This window comes from Amblyomma americanum, chromosome 10 (genome assembly GCF_052857255.1).
Source record: "Amblyomma americanum isolate KBUSLIRL-KWMA chromosome 10, ASM5285725v1, whole genome shotgun sequence".
Taxonomy (NCBI): Eukaryota; Metazoa; Arthropoda; class Arachnida; order Ixodida; family Ixodidae; genus Amblyomma; species Amblyomma americanum.
The window spans coordinates 131,686,183-131,708,702 of NC_135506.1; the positions used below are offsets into that span (position 1 = coordinate 131,686,183).

At 44.5% G+C, this 22,520-nt stretch overlaps 1 protein-coding gene across 10 annotated transcripts in view; it reads left to right on the top strand.

Annotated features, from left to right (window-relative positions):
* LOC144107420 (uncharacterized) overlaps positions 1–21,606 on the top strand; it is an 83,265-nt gene extending 61,659 nt beyond the window's left edge. For 6 of the 10 annotated variants that reach the window (XR_013309276.1, XM_077640411.1, XM_077640414.1 and 3 more), the window contains 2 exons: positions 4,924–5,152; positions 12,712–12,783. Coding sequence is in view for 6 of the 10 variants with exons in the window: in XM_077640411.1 (XP_077496537.1) it covers positions 4,924–5,152; positions 12,712–12,751 (269 nt within the window). In the remaining 4 variants the exon portion in view is untranslated. Of the gene's footprint in view, positions 1–4,923; positions 5,153–12,711; positions 12,784–20,093 lie in introns of those variants that run through there. The other 4 variants (XM_077640409.1, XM_077640417.1, XM_077640410.1 and 1 more) reach the window with 2 other exon arrangements.
* The last annotated feature ends 914 nt before the right edge of the window (positions 21,607–22,520 follow it).

A 22,520-nucleotide genomic window follows, 5' to 3' on the forward strand; every position in this document is an offset into this window, starting at 1 on the left:
TCATATCGAGCCATCCTTCTTTTTCACCAGGATCACTCGGGATGACCAAGAACTGGCGGATGGTTGAATAATGCCACGTTGTAGCATGTCGTCTAATTCCTTAGTGATGATGCGACGCTCAAGAGGCGACACACAGCAGGGGCGCTGGCGGAGATGAGCATGAGTACCGGTGTCGGTGTGGTGCTCGACAGTGGTTGTAGAGCCCCAAGAAGTGGACTGGTGGTCAAACAATGAGCGAAACTGGTTGAGCAGGGCAAGGAGCTGCACGCAGTGACCTGTGCCGGAGGCACGGTCAATGGAGCGGTCAAAAATGTCCAAAGGCAGCGTGTGACCTGGAGTAGCACCACTTGAGATGACGGCAGCAACGTCTGTGCTGGAGGAGGTCACATCAGTGTCCAAGGAAGAGATCAAGTCAGCGGTTTCAAAATGGCCGAGGCACTCGCCAGGGAGCAGGGAGAACACAGGGAATGAGACTAGGATTGCGGCAGCACTGTAGTGAATATCTGACAGCAAAAGGAAGAGAGAGGTGTTGGCGAGAGTCAAGGACGGGGGAAGGCGTGAAGAGAATGGCGGCGCAAACAGGGACGGACGAGCATGGCATTGTCAGGGAGAATATCAGTGTGTCACGGTGAATCGGAGGCTCGTTGAAGTGCACATCGCAGAGCGGAGAGAAGATGACGTGTGCTGCTCGGGCGCAGTCAATTCAATGACGACACTGTGGTGGGACAGAAAATGCCAGCCAAGGATGACGTCATGGGAGCTTGCATGAAGGACTAAAAATTCTACAATATATAAAACATCGGCAATGACAACGCATGCTGTGCAAGCAGCAGAAGGATGAACGGGCTTGGCACTAGCAGTAAAGAGGTAGAGTCCAGAAGATGGGGTAGTAACTTTTCGAAGCGAACGGCAGAAGTTTTCGTAAATTGTAGAAAAGGTGGCCCCAGTGTCCACAAGCGCAAGTGTTTTGACGCCGTCTACAAACACGTCAAGAAGATTCGGCGCAGTAAGGCAAAAACTTAAGCAAGGCAATGAGTGCGCAGTTCGTGCCCCAGGAACTGCGGCTGCTAGTTTTCCGCATCGGTGGGGACGTTGCAACGCCTCATGGGCGACCAGGAGTGGCGGCAAGGGGAAGGCGAGCGGTGGGAAACGATGGATTGGCGACCAAGCGCGCAGTCAGGAGAGATCCCTTGAGGTAGTGGTGCGGAAGGCGGGTGGAAGGTGCGGTCCGTATAGGGGTAGTCCAGCAGAAGGTGCACAGGCGCATGCAGAGTACGCAGGCGCAGGCGTAGCAAATCAGTCTGTTGGCAGCTGTGCGCCAAGGGTCTTAGGTAGCGGGCGTGAAGCAGCTTTGGAAGCAACAGGCTGCAGTGGTCGTGTGACAGCTTCGGCATATGTGAGAGGCACGGGTGTGGGGGGCATGCGGCACGGTAACTGGAGGACCGTAGCTCAATGAGGTGGCAACAGGGGTGGGCTGGATCGGGAGAAGACCGACCTGGGGAGCCAAGGGAGCTAGTTGCCGAAGTCTAGGAAGTGCATCGACGACCTCCTGCGTGATGGCTTGCCGGATCTCGGGACTGAAGACGGGCAGTGACGGGTGTTTGCGAGATAGGAGCGAGAGCTGTCGGGCAACCTCGTCCCGCATGAAGTCTTTGGTGGTAGCGAGTAAGTTTTGATTGATTGCCAGGCCGGAGATGGAGTCGGCAGGCAGGGGATGTCGACGAGCGCAAAAACGTTGCTTGTGCAACTCGTCCAAACTTTAGCACAGGTTATACACTGAGGCAACGGGTGCCAACAACATTTGAAAAGCGTTGTCGTGATACGTTTCATGATGTGTTTGATCTTGTCAGCCTCAGACATAGCCAGATCAACACACTTGCAGAGGTCAACTACATCTTCAGTGTAGCTAGTGAAGCTTTCGTCCGTGTGCTGAGCTCGGATACGCAGGCTTTTCTCAGCGCGCAGTTTCCGCACGGCGGGATGGCCGAATACTTCCGCGAGTGTGTTCTTTAGAACGGCCCAGGTGGGAATGTCAGCCTTGTGGTTTCGGAACTACAGGTTCGCAACATTGCTCAGGTAGAATATAGCATTTGTGAGCTTGACACGGTCGTCCCGGTTGTTATGGCGGCTCACCCATTCATATGACTCCAGCCATTTTTCTACATCCTGGTCACTGAAAACAGCGGGGTCCTGCTGCCGGACGGCACCAGAGCAGGTGACTGGCTGCGACGGGGCGGTGGGCTGTTGACTGGTCTTGGTTGTTGACATCGGGGTGGTGCAGCTGCGAACGTCCATGGTGATGGTGGAAAGGTGGTCGCAGCAACCTCCACCAAATGTAGGGCGGTTTATTGGTATGTGGAAAACGCCGGCAACGAAGACCCTAGCGCAAGTAATCCAAGAACCAGCGAGGCAAGAGACTGGGACACAAGCAACAGATCTCCATAACGAGAATCCGGCGGGCGACGCAAGCGCTTCGTCATTGACGTCGGTGCTGGTCGTCTTCTTCATTCGAACTGCATATTTATTCTTTATTTAATTATTTATTGAGGATACCCTCCAGAACCCTCAGTTTGAGGGTATTCATCATCAGCCTATCTACGCCCACTGCAGAGCAAAGGCCTCTCCTGTGTCTCTCCAGTTAACCCTGTCCTTTGCCAGCTGCAGCCACCATATCCCTGCAAACTTCTTAATCGTTTCGCAAAAGGCGCCCGTGTGCTGTGCAATGTCAGTGCACGTTAAAGAGCCCCAGGTGGTCGAAATTATTCCTCCGGAGTCCTCCACTATGTCACCTCTTCCTTCATTCACTTCCTCCTTTATCCTTTCCCTTGCAGCGCGGTCCTTTATCCCTTCCCTTGCAGCGTGGTTCGGGGGTCCACCAAGATATGTCAGACAGTTACTGCTTCAGAGTCGTAGCCACAGCAGCTTTGGTCGAAACAAGCAATGGCAGAACATGTTACGAAGGTGGTCATTACCTAACGCTACCTAAAGCACTCCGCGAAAATTCTGAATCTAGTGGGTGGCTGAGAGGTGTAGGGCCCAACAGGCAGAACAGGTTCATGGGTCGCCTCATTTTATTCCCTCAGCCATTGCAGAGCGATGGGCAATCGGTGGCAGCCAGCGAGCGAGGAGGGGTAGAGGCAGAGGTGCGACGGGTCTTCCCCTTTTGCTCCCGACTGACGAGTGCGCGTTGTCTCGTGACACCATTCCCGGCACCTGACACCATTCCTTATTGCAATTTTATTACTGACTATTGTAGCTGTACAGCCGTTACAGATATCTTCCAGTATTTTCACACAGGACTCTTCTACACCCTGATTCCACAATGCCTGCATGACTGCTAAGGATTCTGCAGAGTCAGATGATTTCTCGTAATCAATGAACGCTATATATAGGGGTTCGCTATATTCTGCACATTTTTCTATCACCTGATTGATACTGTGAATATGGCCTATTGTTGAGTATCCTTTACGAAAACCTGCCTGATTATTTGGTTGATTGAAGTCTAGGGTTGTCCTAATCCTACTTGTGATTACCTTAGTAAATACCCTGTAGACAACAAACAGTATGCTGATCGGTCTTTAATTTTTCAAGTCCTTGACATCTCCTTTCTTAAGAAGTAATGAGGGGTAAAACGCAAACTCATAATAGGAGTATGCATAGGCAAAAAGAATCAGTACTAACATCCATGGAACAAGTTAAACTATTAGCATATTTGTAAAAATAAACAATAGAAATTTTCAAAATAAAACTTTGTTGAGCAGAACAATTAGAAAAGGCATTATGTTCAGTTTAGCTCTTTAGACACTGCTTCGTGTCTGGAAGCTAGGTTTCTTGGCTTATTTTTGAATGGAATTAGTCTCACTTCATCTGCCGTGTCAGCACTGACATTGCAATTTCTTTTTCCTAAATCAATCAATCAATCAATCAATCAATCAAAGGAAGCTTTATTTCATAATTCAAAAAAAAATTGTACAAAATATTTGGACCGATAGCCTACATGGCTAGTGTCCGGTCCAATACAAATCAAGTCATTTAGGCATTTAGGCAACCACATAAATATGTAAAGTGAGAAAAAAATGAAAACAGCGAATTAACACAGCAAAAGCATCCAGTGTCCGATCGCATGCCAAAACAAGGCATTTTGGCAAACGTACAAGGAAGGTATACACCACCGGCATTTTAAGAAACACAGAAACACAAAAAAGGAAATCACATGATTGCTTGATTATGCAAGAAATATAATTTAGAGGATAGTTTAAAATTTCTGGCAAGCTTTATTTCCAATGGCAATGTATTCCAGACTTTCGTCTGGAATACAACAAGCGGGGGCCTAGCTTGTTGTGCAACCTGTTAGGCCTATTTGCTAGAGCTCGGTGCTTTGAGGGAGTCGGCAGGAGTTTGTGCTGCATCCTGACTGGCCGCCTTTTTTGTTTGGGTTCTCGAGACTTCTTTGTGCCTTCCTCCGTGGGTTGTCAAAGGCCAGGCACAAATTTGAGCACTGTGTTGGCTTGTTAGTTGTTAGTTTGGATGGTACGCACTCGAGATGATATGAATATTTTTGTAATCCCGTGCAATTCGTACCATCGAGAATCTACTGTAACTGCATATATGCCATAAAACCCAACGCAAAACAGACAATTTTAGTGATCTGCATTGTACTCACAATCTGTTTGCTTTCGAGCAAATCTCTCAGGTGGGAAACATGGCAGGATTTTATATTCCTCTTTGTGGATTCCACAAAAAACGTTTGAGTAGCCTAATAGCCTTGTTTGTTGAAGCACTATGTACATTTGTATCCTCTTTATCTCTAAGTGCTTGTCAGGTTATGATGCTTACAATTCAGGTGTAACTACATTTCAAGTCTCTGGATGTGTGTTTTGGCTGGTGGTCCATCGGTGGCTCCTTCCTCTCTCCTGTGGCTAGGTGTGCCATCTGCTCAGCAGTGTTTGCGGCCCCAGCGGGCCTGGAGTCCCACATGCGGGGCCATGCGGAGGAGCCCCTCTTCACCTGCATCGTGTGCGCACGGCCTTTCAAGCACCGCCGCAACCTGGCACGCCACATGGAGTCGCACTCCTGGCAGCAGCCACCCTTCCATCACGAGTAGAGGACTCGACTGCATAGCTGCACTGCCATGGATTCTATTCGCTCAATGGTACGGTGGTCCCACATGCAGCTTCAGGTAGAAGAACAGTGCCACCTAACATAAATAGCAGGACTTATATGGTAACGCATAAAAGCCCCAATTTCCATTGCTTCTGTACCGTAGCAGATTAGTGAATTTGCACTGGCAAAGCAGGAGTTCAAAACCCCTCACAAGAAATGAACTTTTTTCAACACGATAGCAAGATGGGCGAGTTGGTGACACATATTTCCGGGAAAATAGTGCAAAAGACGAGGACAGCAAAGAAAGGAAACAACAAGACCAGTGCTAACTCACAACCAAAGGTTTATTCACAGGAAGCAAGGAATATAAAGAGGGCAAACAATCAAGAAAGCAAAGCAAACACACACGTAGCTGCGTGGAACCGAGGAAACGAACCTCACTGTCATGCATGCATACAGACGGGCTGCTAATGCACAATCTAGTTTTTTTCTTCATGTAAAAAGCCTCCATAATCTCTGGTTAAGGGGGAAGCGGGTCTTCGAACAAAAATTTTTATGAATGAAGTCACATTTAGGAGATCTTCAGGGAACATGTATCTTTGTGCGTTGATTCCAAATATGACATTCCAAAGCCTTTGATCGCGTGCCTCATAACTGCCTAATGATAAAGATACGCAACCTACAGCTCGATCAACGTACTACGCAGTGGATCTATGCATTTCTAACAAACCGCTTTCAGTCAGTTAAATTAGGGAGCTTCTTATCAAGACGGACAGGTGTTGCTTCAGGAGTACCCCAAGGTTCGGTGCTGGGTCCACTGCTTTTCTTAATACATATTAATGACATCACGTCAAACATAACATCAACAATACGATTATTTGCAGACACCTGTGTAATTTACCGAGTAATATCGAGCCCTTGCGACATCATTGCTGTCCAGATTGATCTTGATGAGCTAACTCATTGGTGCGGCAGGTGGCAAATGGTAATTAACGCAGATAAAACTAAACATCTCAAGTTTACTTCCGCTGCTAACACGAGTCCTAATGCCTACACAGTTAATAATACTATCATTGAAACTGCAGCGTCGGTAAAATACCTCTGTGTTAGTTTTAGCTGTAATTTATCCTGGAGCTCTCATATTGAACTGATCACTATCAGAGCCTTAAAGAAACTTGGTCTTCTTAAACGCCGACTTCACCAAGCCAACCAGGACGCAAAACTACACGCATTCAACATGCTAATCAGGCCTGTAATAGAATATGCGTCAGGTATCTGGAACCCTCATTATAGCTATCTTATTACCATGTTTGAATCTGTGCAAAACAAGGCTGCTCAATTCATCGTTTCCCATTACTCTCGGTATCAAAGTGTAACAGCACTGAAAATATTGCTCCATCTCCCACCTCTGGTCATGCGCAGAATATTCAGCCGTTTATCTTTTTTCCATACTCTCTACCACAGCAACACACCATGTGCAAGGTCACATCTTCTCCCGGCACCGCACATATCGGCTCGCGTAGACCATGCAAAGAAGACTAAACCCATTTTCGCTCGGACAGAGCGACGCAAATACTCACCTTTGGTACTAGCTATTGAAGAATGGAATTCGCTTCCTTCTAGCATTGCGGCTATCATTGAAACATCGTCATTTCAAACAGCTCTTTGGTCATACTTAGAAAATTTCAATGTAGAATTATGTGCGTTTTTTTTTTCCGTTTGCTTCAGTGTGTGCGTGTCGGCCGTAACGTTCCATGAAGTGTTAGATGCCATGTTTTGTAACTTCTGAAGGTGCGATTTTTTTGTTTTCTGGGATTTGCTACATGTGCATTTTTTCAGTGCCTATTCCTAGCCATTCCCCCCCCCCTCCTATTAATTTGTACCTGGCTTCTTGACTTGTTTATTTCTATCTTCAGCCGTTTATATGCTGTGTTGTATATTTGTCAAGTTTTCTTTGATGAATCCCCCCCTATGTAATGCCCGCATTGAGCCTTTAGGGTATTGAAATAAATAAATAAATAAAATTTAATGTACAAGTCCTTGTGCACTTATACAATATGTTATGTATCTTTTTGTGGAGAGCGTTAATGGAATTCTGCTGCAGGTAACTTGCTAGAATGCATGCCATCGGCTTGTCTTGACATCAAGCTATGCAGTAAGGGTAAAATTATTATCCTACCTATCATAGAAGCCGAGTTACAGGGGTTTTGAACTTGCTACTTCACAAACGCGAAAAAAAATTTGTGTTCCTGTTTTTAAAGTGACAACTTCAAAATCCTATAACTCAACTTCTATAATCGGTAGGATGATAATTTTACCTTTATTGCCTAGCTTAATGTCAAGAGAAACCAATAGCATGCTTTCTAGCAAGTTCTTTGCAGCAGAATTCCTTGAAAGCTCTCCACAAAAAGTTACATAACATATTTAATAAGTGCACAACCATTTGTTGTAGATAAAATTAAATAACATATTTGGAATCGGCACGTAAAAGTACATGTTCTCTGAAGATTTCATTATTGTGACTTCATTAACAAAATTTTTTTTCTAATACCCTCTTTCCCCCTTAACTGTGTTGGGTGACCGTACAATGCATCACTGTGATGCAAAGTAGAGAAGCAAGATTTGCAGCCTCTAACATGTTCGACTAGGTTAGTAGATTTATTAGCCTCCAAGGCATTAGCATGCTCAGTTAGGCACGTGCTAATACGACCCGTCTGACCAATGTAGACTTGTCCACATGAGAAAGGAATTTTATAAACAACTCCTGCAGAGCATGGAACATAGGTAGTTAGTTTTATGTTTATTCCAGCAGGTACTTTGGGATTCAATTTGTTTTTCAGCCTTTCTTTCCACCATAGCACACATCCTTTTAAGGCTTTTAGGAGCTGAAAAGACAACCCCTATTTTATACCTGTGCACCACCTTTTTCAGGTTATACGAAAGGCGGTGTACGTACGGGAGAACAGCAACCTTTTTCCTTTCTTTCACTCTGTCAGACCCAGGCACAGCAGCCAAAGTCCTCCGTTTTTTGGCTACCTTATTGCAGCCCAACAAGATGGCATCATCCGGGTAACCTGCTTCTCTTAATCTTTTAGTCTGTTCGTTGAAGCTCTTACTAATCAAATGGTCACAAGATTTCGACAAAGCAGAAAACAACGTTGAAACAGCAATTCCGGTTTTTACTGTTTTAGAATGATGCAACTTGTAGCTCAACAATGGCTTGCCAGCCCTTGGCAGGCATTCCCAACAATTATGTCCCATCTGAACTTGCAAGCTCAAATCCAAAAACTGCAGCTTGTTATCGGCCATGACCTCAGTGGGGAATTGCAGACCTTGAGCATTGTCTTTAAATGCTTTCAGAACATCACTCATATGTCTAGGAAAGTTAGTTTTATCGACAAAGATTAAGAAGTCGTCAACGTAACGGAAAATCTGTGACGCTATCCCAGACAAGTTTGCTTGAATACTCCGATCTACGAAGGATAAACAGATGTCACTTAACACCGGTGCCACCATAGAACCAATGCAAACACCCGCTTTTTGCGTGAAAAGTTTACCTTCCCATTCAATGAATGTAGCCTTTACATAAAATGACAGTAATTCAAGGAAGCTAGCTACTCATACGCCACAAACCCTTATAAATTCTTCTTCATCGTTGTCTGCTGTGCTACATTTTTCCACCGCACTCATCATTTCATTGGGAGGGAGAGAGTAAAACAAATCAACCACGTCGACACTAAATACATTACAGGACCCTGGATTATCATGCTGAAGAAATTTTACGATGCTCTCAGAGTTGCGAAGCCTAAAAGGGTCATTAATAGCCAGGGAAGCCAAATGCATCTGTAGGCGCCCAGAAACCTTATGTTGCCAAGTACGCTTCTCCGTCACAATCGCACGAAATGGCAAGCCTTCTTTATGTGTCTTGAGAGAGAAAAAAACCTTTAAACAAGGGACTTTCGCTTTTTTCACTCCTGCTCTGAGTCTGTCAAGGTTCAGTTCTTCAATAAAGCTTAAAGGGGAAAAGGTGGCACTCGCCCGGTCAATTTTGCGTCTTGTGCACGATGACTACCGACCAAAGTGTGTTGATGATTATACTGGCATTTTGGCCAGGACAACAAGTGATTACAAATATAGGCAGGGGTATGGGTCATTGGTTAAGCTTCTAGTATCGAACTAGTTGAGACTACTGACAGCAGATAAGGAGGGCTGGTTTGTGGGCCTCCCTGAAACAATGTTCTCGTCTAAGGCGATGCTAGCTCTCCAGAAGACATGATTTGGGCCAGCATGAACTTTGGGACACAAACGAATAGAGACACGTGGAACACGGAACAGCAGTGTGTTCCGTGTTCCACGTGTCTCTCTTCGTTTGTGTCCCAAAGTTCATGCTGGCCCAAATCATGGATTCATACCAACTGGCCCAGAAAAATGCCATTTTGCAGTATCTCCAGAAGACCTTTGTTCCGATCCGGGATAAATCGGACCAAGCAAAAACTGCGGCCCTGCGCTTAATTGAAAAACTGAACCTCGACCGACTCAGAGCAAGAGTGAAAAATGGCAAAGGCCCTTGTTTAAAGGTTTTTTTCTCTCTCAAGACACATAAAGAAGGCTTGCCATTTCGTGCGATTGTGACGGAGAAGCGTACTTGGCAACATAAGGTTTCTGGGCACCTACAGATGCATTTGGCTTCCCTGGCTATTAATGACCCTTTTAGGCTTCGCAACTCTGAGAGCATCGTAGAATTTCTTCAGCATGATAAACCAGGGTCCTGTAATGTATTTAGTGTCGACGTAATTGATTTGTTTTACTCTCTCCCTCCCAATGAAATGATGAGTGCGGTGGAAAAATGTAGCACAGCAGACAACGATGAAGAAGAATTTATAAGGGTTTGTGGCGTATGAGTAGCTAGCTTCCTTGAATTACTGTCATTTTATGTAAAGGCTACATTCATTGAATGGGAAGGTAAACTTTTCACGCAAAAAGCGGGTGTTTGCATTGGTTCTATGGTGGCACCGGTGTTAAGTGACATCTGTTTATCCTTCGTAGATTGGAGTATTCAAGCAAACTTGTCTGGGATAGCGTCACAGATTTTCCGTTACGTTGACGACTTCTTAATCTTTGTCGATAAAGCTAACTTTCCTAGACATATGAGTGATGTTCTGAAAGCATTTAAAGAGAATGCTCAAGGTCTGCAATTCCCCACTGAGGTCATGGCCGATAACAAGCTGAAGTGTTTGGATTTGAGCTTGCAAGTTCAGATGGGACATAATTGTTGGGAATGCCTGCCAAGGGCTGGCAAGCCATTGTTGAGCTACAAGTTGCATCATTCCAAAACAGTAAAAACTGGAATTGCTGTTTCAACGTTGTTTTCTGCTTTGTCGAAATCTTGTGACCATTTGATTAGTAAGAGCTTCAACGAACAGACTAAAAGATTAAGAGAAGCAGGTTACCCGGATGATGCCATCTTGTTGGGCTGCAATAAGGTAGCCAAAAAACTGAGGACTTTGGCTGCTGTGCCTGGGTCTGACAGAGTGAAAGAAAGGAAAAAGGTTGCAGTTCTCCCGTACGTACACCGCCTTTCGTATAACCTGAAAAAGGTGGTGCACAGGTATAAAATAGGGGTTGTCTTTTCAGCTCCTAAAAGCCTTAAAAGGATGTGTGCTATGGTGGAAAGAAAGGCTGAAAAACAAATTGAATCCCAAAGTACCTGCTGGAATAAACATAAAACTAATTATGTTCCATGCTGTGAAGGAGTTGTTTATAAACTTCCTTTTTCCTGCGGACAAGTCTACATTGGTCAGACGGGTCGTTGTATTAACACGCGCCCGCCTAACTCAGCATGCTAATGCCTTGGAGGCTAATAAATCTACTAACCTAGCCGAACATGTTAGAGACTGCAAATCTTGCTTCTCTACTTTGCATCACAGTGATGCATTATACAGTCACCAAACACAGTTCACCAGAGAGATTATGGAGGCTTCTTACATGAAGAAAAAAACTAGATTGTGCGTTAGCAGCCTGTCTGTATGCATGCATGACAGTGATGTTCGTTCCTCGGTTCTACGTAGATACACGTGTGTTTGCTTTGCTTTCTTGATTGTTTGCCCTCTTTATATTCCTTCCTTCCTGTGAATAAACCTTTAGTTGTGAGTTAGCGCTGGTCTTGTTGTTTCCTTTCTTTGCTGTCCCCATATTTTGCGCTATTTTCCCAGAACTTTTTTTCTTATATTTAGGGCATTAGCTGTGTGCCTAGCAAGCAGTGCGCTGGCAGCGCTGCTTGCTAGGCGTAACCTGCTTTGCAACCAAGCTGCAGTAGACACTGCTTGGGAACTAGCTACTGCTTTTCACAAGATGTCTAATGCTGTCACTAGCATATTATACCGTATAAACGCATGTAGGGGCCGCACCTTCTTTTGCCAGATGTGAGGGCCAATTTTCGGCATGTGGCCCGTATGTGTGATGTACAAAGAAGGATTTTGTTTTGTAGCGAGAGCTACACTATGGCAGCTTTTCGAGCCTTCATCGCGGCACCCCTTGAGCTCCGTGGCGGCGCCGTGGCCTTGTCACGTGGCTGGTTGGTCACGTGGTGCAGAGCAGCTGCTGCTGCCAGCGTCGGCGAAACCGAGCTGCAACAGCTGTGCACATGAGCCGTGTCGAGTTGGGAGGGGGGGGGGGATTGAATCCATGTCCAGGGATGAAGATGAAGGAATACCCAGCGAAACAGAGCGGCGAAAAACTGGCTTTGCAATTCGACTGAGTGCATTCCACTCAACCTGATGTAGCTCTCGCGTCACTCCAGGTGTAACCAGAGCTAAACCACAGCCAATTTTTTTTTCATACCAGTCAAAGAATGAATGACCAGCATTTATTTTACGCTCTGTTGTTGTGACTCGCCGAGTCTTACGAGTTCAAGCTGGTGTTGCTCTTCGGAGCACGCTCATCCCACAAGAAGTCATCTTCAGTGCCGTCTGAACTGTTTGAGATCCCGGTCACCTTGATATTGCGGGATGCAATGTCCGCAGACATGGAGTTCCATACGGACGAGATCCACTCAAGCATAGAGCCGCCCTATCACCATTTGCTCGTGATTGCCAGCCGTGAAAAGCCACCCGTGTCGCTATTAGGGTGCTTGCCCATCGCGCAAAAATTTCAACACTCGACGGCAGTTCATGAAATACAAAAAAGCAGACAGCCTAGGAAAACTACGCTTGTTTCACGGAGGAGGAAAAATTCTGGCAGTGATGATGGTGATGATAGCCTGTAGTTTCACATGCCATGCGTGGGTGCCGCCTAAAAGCATCTGTGTGTGCATGTATTTCAAAACCTTTTTCCGACGTGGGTTGTGGGAAGGTTGGGTACGGCACTTCCTTCGGGAAAACAGGGTGCGGCTCTTACATGCATTTATGTAGTAAAACTAATGAGCTCATTCTTGAAATTAAGGTACAGTTGATTTCTGGAGTGCCTTTGGCAGCAAAGTCGCCAAAACACGCCAGATGAAGGCTGCCAATGGTTAAGTTAGGCTGCCTTCACTGTATGATAGCGATGTGGCGTGGAAATTGTGCCACCCTCAAGCATGCCCCATGTTCACCTCGTTATGCGCTTCCACAGCACAGGTCCTGCAAACAGATGCCCAAGGCTGTGCAGCTGACTCATCTCCGCACATGAAAAGCGATCCAAGGACGTACCAGTTGCAGGGGCGTGGCGCATCATTCGATATACTTTCATGACTGACGAAAGTGGAGTTTGATATACAGAGCAACTTTTCTGTGCTTTTACTTAAGATTTTCAAGGGGATGATCGAGGTGTTCGATAAAGCCAATAAATTGAAACATCCACATTAGATATATCCTGGCTTGGCTGTGTAATGATATATGGTGTGGTTGTACAGATTAGAAGAGTGGATAAGAATAGACCAAGTAATTGCGTCACTGTAAGCTTGGGGCTTATGTACCTGTGTTTTTTAAGGAAGATGGGAAGGTTATGCTCTAATGATTGGAATTCATGGTTAGTGCTTAAACAGGGTTTCAACCCAGTGTTACTTGCGCAAATGTTATTATTGCATCCTAAAGAGGCCAACATCACAAGGAGTTCTCTGAAAGAATCCATTGCAAAGTAAAATTTTCGCAAGGCATGGAAGTCCTAAGCAAGCTTTATTGCTAGTTGTACTGCAGTACTGCAGGAGTGAAAACTGGGTTACTGTACCCTTCAGACAATGGAACTGCACCCTCTGGAGTGGCATGCTGGGCTTGCCTTTTGGAAAGTTTGTTTGGCATGCTGAGTGGCATCCCCAGGAACTGAGCGAAGAAGCCCTCTCCCCACCCGCATTACATTGCACCATGCAGCTGCCACCACTGCTACTCTCCATTTGGACCAGTTATCCTCTCATGTGCGCAGCAGGCTTTCCAAGGCATATTACATTTAAAAACAGCTGCGTAAGTTCCCTGCCCCCGATGCCGTTTGCTTAGAAGGATGTGGCTGTCATTGATGATTTGTGTGTTTTGTCATGCCACGAGTTATGCAGTTGACTATCCCAGTGCGTGTTTTAAAGGGGCATGCGGCTTTCAAATCGCAATAAACAGCCAAACAGCAATCTTTTCGAAACTCATTATAGTCTCATTTTCTGTACTGCCCTGAAGTTTCATACCTGAAAGTCATCAGGAAGGGCTCTAAAAAAAATTAAAGGTGCACTTAAGGCTCCTGACGTGCAGAAATGTGAAAGCATCTCGAGTTCTGTTGCCCTGTCTTACTTAGTAGTGTAATTAATCTTTAATGGGTATTAGTTATCCATTCTTTGTATAATTTTAATTGGCATAATTATTTTTCTTATTGATAATTTTTGCAAAAATTGGTTGAAAATTAGTTTTTTTAGGGAGATGAAATAGCGCATTATCTGTCTTATATATCGTTGGACACCTGAAGGGATGAAGGGATATAAGGGAAGGGATAAAGGAGGCAGTGAAAGAAGAAAGGAAGAGAGAGGTGCCGTAGTGGAGGGCTCCGGAATAATTTCGACCACCTGGGGATCTTTCGCCTTCATCGAAACTGAACCCCAGAACTCCTGATCAGTAGCCGAGTGCAATAACCGCTCATCATTATTTTAAATTGTTCAGTTCTGAAGGAGTTACTAGCAGTTCACCAGTTTTGTTAATTACTCAGAGTAATTAGCATACCAAAATTGTCTTATTATTTAATTATTTATTTTATTTAGTAATTCTGTCATTGAAACTTTCCATTCAATCATTATTAATCTTTAGAAATCATAAGTACACTCTTACTGGAGGATCGCCAGTGCATGAGGACACGCTGTTCCCACAGCCCGTGGGGACACCTGTCCATGCCACTTATGAGGCAAGAAATGCTTTCGCATTAAAAAATTGTTCTGTGCACCACTTTGGCAATGCATATCAGAAAACCAAATCAGTGCAAACAAAACGACGACCACAGAAAAGGAAAGACAACAAAGCGCATGTCTTTGTCTGTCTTTTACACGCTTGTGTAAAGTCGAGGCGTGTTTTTTGTCTTTCCTTCTCTGTTGTCATCCTTTTGTTTGCACTGCTTTGGTTTTCCTCCTTTCCAGTTCTCTCACAAGATGCTGACGTTGTGTGGCAGATTTTTTTCATGGTTATTTTGATCCCATTTCTTTTGTCGCGCCCAGAGAAATGTTCTCTATGCAATGACATCTCTGCTTTTCCATTTTGATGAATTGTCGATTTTTGGTTTGACATCATGCTTACGCTTTAGACACTTCTAAGTTTATAGACTACTCTACTCAAACTGTATGGCCATGAATCTATATATTGTTGAATATTCTTATATATGTGTACTGAAAAGAAGATGAAAGGAAGAACTTGTCCCATGGAAAAAAAAACTAAAAAAAATGTCATCACGCTTAGCATGCAGTCGGAAATGCAACGAATGCTGAACCAGTCTTCTACCACACTTAGTCTAGTCTGCAGGTGTTTTGCAAGATGTTTGAGAAAAAAATTGTATAAAAACAGTTATCCAGATATAACACTGAAAATTTCGTGCATTTAAAGGGGCCATGACAACCTATTTTCACGCATACCCTGCTTATCGCATTTAATTCTCAACTTGTTAAATTAAAATTCCCCCAAGTTTCAATTGATTCTGTGCGGTAAATGTTTTTAAAACAAATTTTCTCAGTTTCTTTTTCGAACTGCTTGCTGGTCTGGCAACCTCTGATCACTGACGTCAGAGGGGCATACCCGCCCCGCGTCGTCTGCTGCGCTTTGTTGAGGTGCTTGCATGCACACCGTAGACAGCGGTCGCTCGAAAAGTTTTTTTCTTTTAGCCTAGTGAAATAAAATGCATTCTCCGTGTTCTCTTTTGGGAAGCCTTCAACTTACTACGCGAGCCGAGTGATCCTTGGGAAAGCGGACTTGCTCGTGGTGCCGACTGTCCAATTGTTGAGGAAACAGAAATTGATGGACCCCTGCTTTATTATTTACGCTTAGAAGCATGCTGTTCGTTTGTTATGAGTGTTGTCTCTTTTGAGCAGTCAAGTGCTCCCATATGTGAAAAGCAGCAGGTGCCGTCCATGCCTTCGCCGATGTGCGCCGTGAAAGCCGCGGCGTTTTGTGGCTAGCTACCAAGTTCTTGTCCGTTATTCGTCGGCTCGATAATTAAACTCAAATTATCAAAAGGTGGCACTAGAGTAACCTTGAGGCACGAAAGGAGCAGAGGAAAGTGCCGATTGCGACGACTTCCTTGCTGCATGTGTGCATTTGTAAGTCGAACATACATTCCCTTTGGCTCGTAGAACCCTTTTGCAGGAACCAAGCCGCTTGCAAAACCCTATGCGGCTGGAACACTTTCACTGCCCGCACCGATGAATAGTTGCCGCCGCCTAAATGAGTGCCTGAAAATAATAGTACATCATTTAGCGTTTACCGTGCATGCGTATTGTGGCCTAGGAATGCGATGATCTCGACAACTGCAGCCTCGTGCTGGGGTTGTTTATATAGCTGTGCGCAAACAGTACTGCTCGTTTGCTTGGCATAAAACTCAAGGTGGGCCCTCCTTATCTTAAATATTACATAGTATTTCTCACAAATTGTAGTTTTATTGGTTTACACACTGTGATAACACTGCAATAAGCGCCGCTGATGCTATATCGCCTGCTTGGGAAACACTTCGCATAGCACCGGCGCTTCCCGCTAATTGTATCTGCTTCCTCTTAGTCTCCAGTATTTGATTTTAAAGCGCTTTAGCTAAAGATACGTTCGGACATTACTTGAATTAATGAAAACAACCAGATTTGTTGTCCACAGTGGACGCCGACGGCTGCTGCCGGCTGCCTTCAGTACATGCTGTGCAGACCGGATCACATATAGGCACTTCCCCCTTGCTGTACTCGCGCCCTGTGATGTAGGCAGTCGTTGCTTTGAGGGCACTATGGCCAAAACTAGGCTCGACAGCTATTTGCAGGCGCTAAAACTTGCGAATTTGCTCTCCGCAATCGCCGAAATCGCACACACAAATCCTGCGTACTCGCTAGGCCTCGTCACGAAAGGGGCCGGCGGTCCACCGTCGGCCGAAATTCAAGCATCTGGCAGGAGTTCCCCGCTGCTTAGTAAGAAAGTGTGAAGATATGAAACGCAGTGGCTCGTTTCGCTTTTTTCGATAAGGATAAGGTACACAAGCGCAGTTTTTCGAGCCGTCGCCTCACCGGGCGTGAAGCTTTCGCTCGGCCGCACAAGCCCAGGCGACGAGCAACGAGCGGCACCGTCGTGCGGCGTTTTCTGCCCGTGTCGCTTAATTGCCTAGCCGATCGGTTCTGTGCGCAGGCACCAAATGAAAGCACATCTTCGCTGGTGCACGGACATCGCATATGTCGCCGTGGCTAGCATCAGGTTCAATAAGTGTTAAAATTCTTAAGTTTATATAGAATAGAATATCATACCAACTAGTCCCCCACCATACTCTGCCAGTTCCCACTAAGTTCACTCCTTACACTACTGCAATACGGGGTCGTTGGTCGTACTGGCATCGTCGTCGGTCTAACTTGACAGACCAGTGCGTCAGCGATGGCATTTACATACCGACCAGCCAACCGACCGCCGATCACCGTCCCATCGGCCTAGTGTAACCGGCCCCTATACCTATACCGAAGAATAACTGCGTTACTATTATTAACGCTTTTGCGGCACCAGTCACTCATACATGGGGGACGACTGTTACTTCGATCGCTCACGGAAGTACAGGGGACAAGTGACCTCGCTGCACATATTGCAGCAACGAGAGCAGATGACACTGCTCCGTGTATGCCCTGGGGACGTCATAACGGCATTCAATATGGCGGTCGCTGCCTGTGGGAGGAGATTCCCGTTCTCAATTTCAATCGCATTTTTTTAAACATACAGCGCGTCCAGGGCAGCGAAATTTTTTAAACTGAATCATAAGCTCTTGTATTAGTTACTGAAGCACTAAACTGCAATATGAAGAACGACCATGTCATGGCCCTTTTAAGTTTGAAAGCACTGCTAACATGCAGAAAATGTTTTTTCGAAGTTCATCAAAAAATAGTTGGAGTTCAAAGCCACATGCCCCCTTAAGACCCATTGAATGGTAAAACGCGTTCCAGGCAAGCTTTTTGTCTCATCTGTTTTCTTGTTGCCCCGTTTCCTCGCATGCTTCCCACAATGCATTCATAGCATGCAGCCATCAGGTTTAACTAAGATCAGTTGCGTCCGCTGCAAACAAATGGCAGTCTTTAGCAGAGTTTCTCGCTCACATTCTTGTTTTCACATGCTGTAGGAAGAATAAAATGTGTGTGCAGCTAGCCCACACTTAAAAATATGACTGGAATGTGTCAATGGAGGTCTCAGTAATAAAATTGCTTCATCGCGCTCTTCACAGCTGTTATGTGGCCAAAATTTCTGTGTTTTGTGTACCACATTCTTGTGCTCAAACTCCTCACACACGCTAGAATTCTGTTGCATGTTGCTTTGCATGTTATCGACTTCTATAAATTGATGGTACCTAGTGCTTATGCACTGTGCTTTTGTAAATTCATCTCAGAGCTTAGCCTCTGAATATTGTAGTGAAGAAGAGGTGCTTACACCAGCAACCACACTTATGCTTTCAACCCCACAGGCAAGGAAGATAGCACACATTTCTAAACCATGTTCTGATAACCTTCAGTTTTCTTTTTACTGTTCTTGACCTTACTTTGTCAAGTGGTCCTAGTCAGTTCTGATGCATATGTATGTTTCTGAAGACCTGCTTTGCGTTTATGGAATTTCGTCAGATCCACACTCCAACGTCAACTGCGCTGTTTCTCATGTCAGTGCAGTGCAGCACTGTTGTGTATTTGCTGTCCCTCTCTGTTTTGTTGTACATAAGCGGATGAACAGGTGTTGCAGCTTGTAGAAGGTCACCTTTAACCCATATATGTATGCTTAGCGTACTACATGTAGCACACCACTTTTTTGCACAGTAACTCATAAGTTCAACAGGGTCTTAACTTGTTTTTGTGCTAGGGTAGTGGTAGTTGCATTCAGAGATCCCTTAGTCTTCTCTAGATGCCAGTTTTGAAACTCAACCCCATTGACTACATTGTGATTCTGCAAGAAAAATTATTTTTTCACATTGTCTTAAGAAAATCATCGCATGGGGGAGGAATGTGATTTAAACGTCGATGTCAGATGTTTGAAGCTTCACCACACATAACATGTAACGAATTTGCCTAGTATCCTAGATTATAGGGTGGGTCAGGAGTTGGTGTTGAGGAAAATATTTTTACCAATTAAAATATGATTCTGAATTGTGAAATCAACATTTTATATGGAGAATATTTTAATTTTTTTCAAATTTCTGAAGTTTCGGCATATGTGGGTTTTAGGAGCAGAGACACCAAATTTTTGGATGCATGTTTTTTGCGTTGGAATGGTGCACAACACAATAATATAGATCAGTCACAAAATGGCATTCACCTGTGCCAGATAAATAATTTGCAATGGAACTTTTTTGGGGGTTGTTTTGCTCTCGGTTTCAACAGCCCAACCCAAGAGTTCATGTCATTTGAGTCATGCAGAAGCTATGGTTTAATTGCTGCTTGTTCAATTTTTGTGATTCTAACCGTTGGACAGGCTTGCGTGAGAATTGGTGCAAATAATATGAACAAAGCAGTGACATACTGCAGTTTTTATATGTTTCACATAACTCAAATTTTTTTGTGATGCCACTGTCATCTATCAACTATTGAAAGAGAAACCGAATCAGCATGAGAAAAAAAATTCCGTTATTAGTTATCTACTAGCTATTTGCACACTCCATGTGACTTTCCATGTTTTCTAATGTGCTGCGAATCATTTCAAAGGCAGAACAAGCGACTAAAATTTGGTGTCTACTCCTTTGAAGCAGAGTGGGGCTAGGGTTTAGTCTGCTGCACCACACCATGCACATGCTTCTCTGCCTCAGAGCAAAAGGGGCCGTCTCATTGTGAGGAATATTTTCAGTCCTCGTTTGCACTTGACACTACATTTTAACGGGTTTTGAATTCATGGATCCTGAGGATCTTTATGGGCCCAAGGGAAAAAGCTTGCTCGGTCCATGTGAAAAATACTTGTAATGCCTAATTGACATTTTCTGCAATTTCGCCTTGAAAAAAGAAATGACTACCGCCGAATACAATGGTGTAGTTGCTTGGCCTAGTGCTGACATTTTTACGTGTAAAATCTGCATAGCATCACACGCTCTCTTGGTGAACATGTCTATATAGGCATACCGTATTTACACGATTGTAAGTCGACTCGAATGTAAGTCGACCCTCCACATCACATATCTAAACAAAAAAAAAACTTGGAAGTCGTTTACACTTGGCCTTTAATAATAGAGCGCGATAGCACTATCCTGCAGCCTCCACTTATCACCAGCCGCAATCGGCTGAGGCGCGCAGGAGCGCCCGTGGGCACATTCCAAGATGAAAAGGTATTAGGACTACTCGTCCTGCTTTGTTCTGTTTCCAGGTATAGGAAGACGTCAAGCGCGGTTGAAGATAGACCTCGGTCACTCATGCATCCGTCAATTCAACCACACGCGTTTCTTGGGCGTCATTATTGACTCCCGTCTACAGTGGCGAAAAGCTGTCGACGCGATTGTCTCACTCTGTTAATTTATTCGCAGATGACTGTGTTATGTTTAAAAAAATTTCATCCGAACATGACCACAGCTCTGTAAAAAAAGCAGTTTTTGCCATTAAAGAATGGTGTCTGAAATGGGCTATGGAACTTAGGTAATAGTGAAAAAACTGTTTTCTTACGTATAACTAGAAAAAAGTCTCACAGTTTGCTTTTTTACCTTCTTCGCGGCAATATGATTTTGGAAGTTGAGAAATATAAATATTTAGGCGTAACACTTGACAATAAAATGGTCGGCACACATTACTAATATTTCTACAGCTGCATTACGAAAGCTTTGGGTTTTATGACTAAAGCTAAAAATTGCCCCAGAACACATAAAAAAACTGGCTTACGAAACTTGCGTGCGGTCTTTACTTGAATATGCTTCAGTAGTGTAGGACCCATGCACGAAAAAAGACATAATGATCTTTGAAAAAGTCAATAGCAAAGCGGTTGGATTTATATATGGAAAATACAAAAAGGAAGACTCTCCCTCACAGTTAATGATCTCAAATAACATTTATGCACTAGAAACCCGCAGAAATATTGATATTCTTGTTTAATAGTTTAAAAGGAAAAAATAAACTCAAGCTTCCAGAGTGCATTAAGCGTCCTCTAGTAAGAAGGACTCGGGGCATTCATGAGCATTCACTTGCTCCCCTTTTCACCAAAACTGACAGTTTCAAACACAGTTTTTTGCCTAGAACAGTGCAAGATTGGAGTTTGCTACCGGCATCTGTTTTTTCCTCACAAAATTTTTCTGATGCGTTACATCGTCTACTTACCTGCTAATATTGTTTATATGTATGTTTTGTATTCGTGTGCTGCTGATATTGTATAATTTTATTTGTTTGATTTATTCTTTTGGTAGCCGTGTGCTGCTAATACTGTATAACTTTATTCTTTTGGTTATGTAACAATGTAAATTCATTCCTGCTTGGGCCAAGCAGTGGCCGGCAGTATTCTGAAATAAAATAAAATAAATAAATAAATAAAGGCCTCGCTGTTCTGTGCGCAAACAATGCCGAGCAGCGTAAAATATGAAAGCAGGCGATACCCCAGCAGGGAAGCGGTGGATTTAGCTTCGACTCCAAGCATCTCCGTGCCTGCGAGAGGTACTTGGCCCCACTGATTTAATTCGGCCTGACGAGTTTGTGGTCAGCGGAGAAGCAGTGTCACATCAACGCGAGCAGCTGAAACTCAGGCCCGGCGCCGTCCCCTGGATACTCGAAGACCTACCAGTGTACTTGAGCAAGAATCTGTAACGGTGTTTCATTTTAGACGGCTGTACTCTTCAGTGTGCTCATGGCTTGTAGTGCGAAAGCCCTACTTCACGGGGTCAAACCGAGCCAAGAATCTTGTGGCGTCCCTGATTTTGAGGGTGCAGAAATGAAATAAATATTGCCGCAGTGGCACGATCAGATCAGCTTCACTGGCCACTGCACGAGATGAGAGCACTATGGTATCCCTGCAGCCGATCATGCCTCGTGTGAACTACAACACACTCTCACGCTGCGCATTTCACGTCATCGGCTTCATCAACTTCCACACATGGAGCGAGCAGATCAGATCAGCTTAATCTCGATCAGAGCTTAACCTGAGTCTAATATCCTCTCTTGACGTGCCAACAGCCCAGCAAAGGAAAACCATGAGCCAACCAGGCTAAACACATGCGTTCGCAAGTCTACTTTGCTTAACTGCGTGTAACCCCTGCCGTTTTTCATTTTGCTCCATGCTTCCTATCATTGCTCATTTTTTATTTATTGCGCGGCTGCTCACACCTTTTATCTCATTTTGGTAACGTAAAGCTAGCACATGAGCAATGAACAAGAAATTCAAAATTTCTTTGCACTTGCCAGTGCCTACGTCGTCGCAGCTTGACAAAGTAAATAAATGGCTTATGTAGCAAGTCTTCAGCAGCTGGCCTTGCCACCTCCGAAAGTGTCTGCAAAAAAAATTGAAATAGCATCATTAAACTGCCGGTGCATTCGTTATGTGATCGCTTTTCTTCTTAAAATACCACCTTGACATCTTGTTTTCAGCATTTGTGAGATTGCAGTATTTCTTACAAGGTAAGTGCCAGCCATTAGCAGTCTAATGCACTTCGATGAAAGCAAGGACTCGGCCGAGACAGCCGCAATCCAGGCACACATAGATATGTTACTGACAGCTATGCTAGATCTTCCAGAGTGACACTGCAGGCAAGTTGCAGTGAAAGTGAATGCGCAGGCTGGACACATGTACAAAAGTCACTTATTTATAAAAGCAACGAGA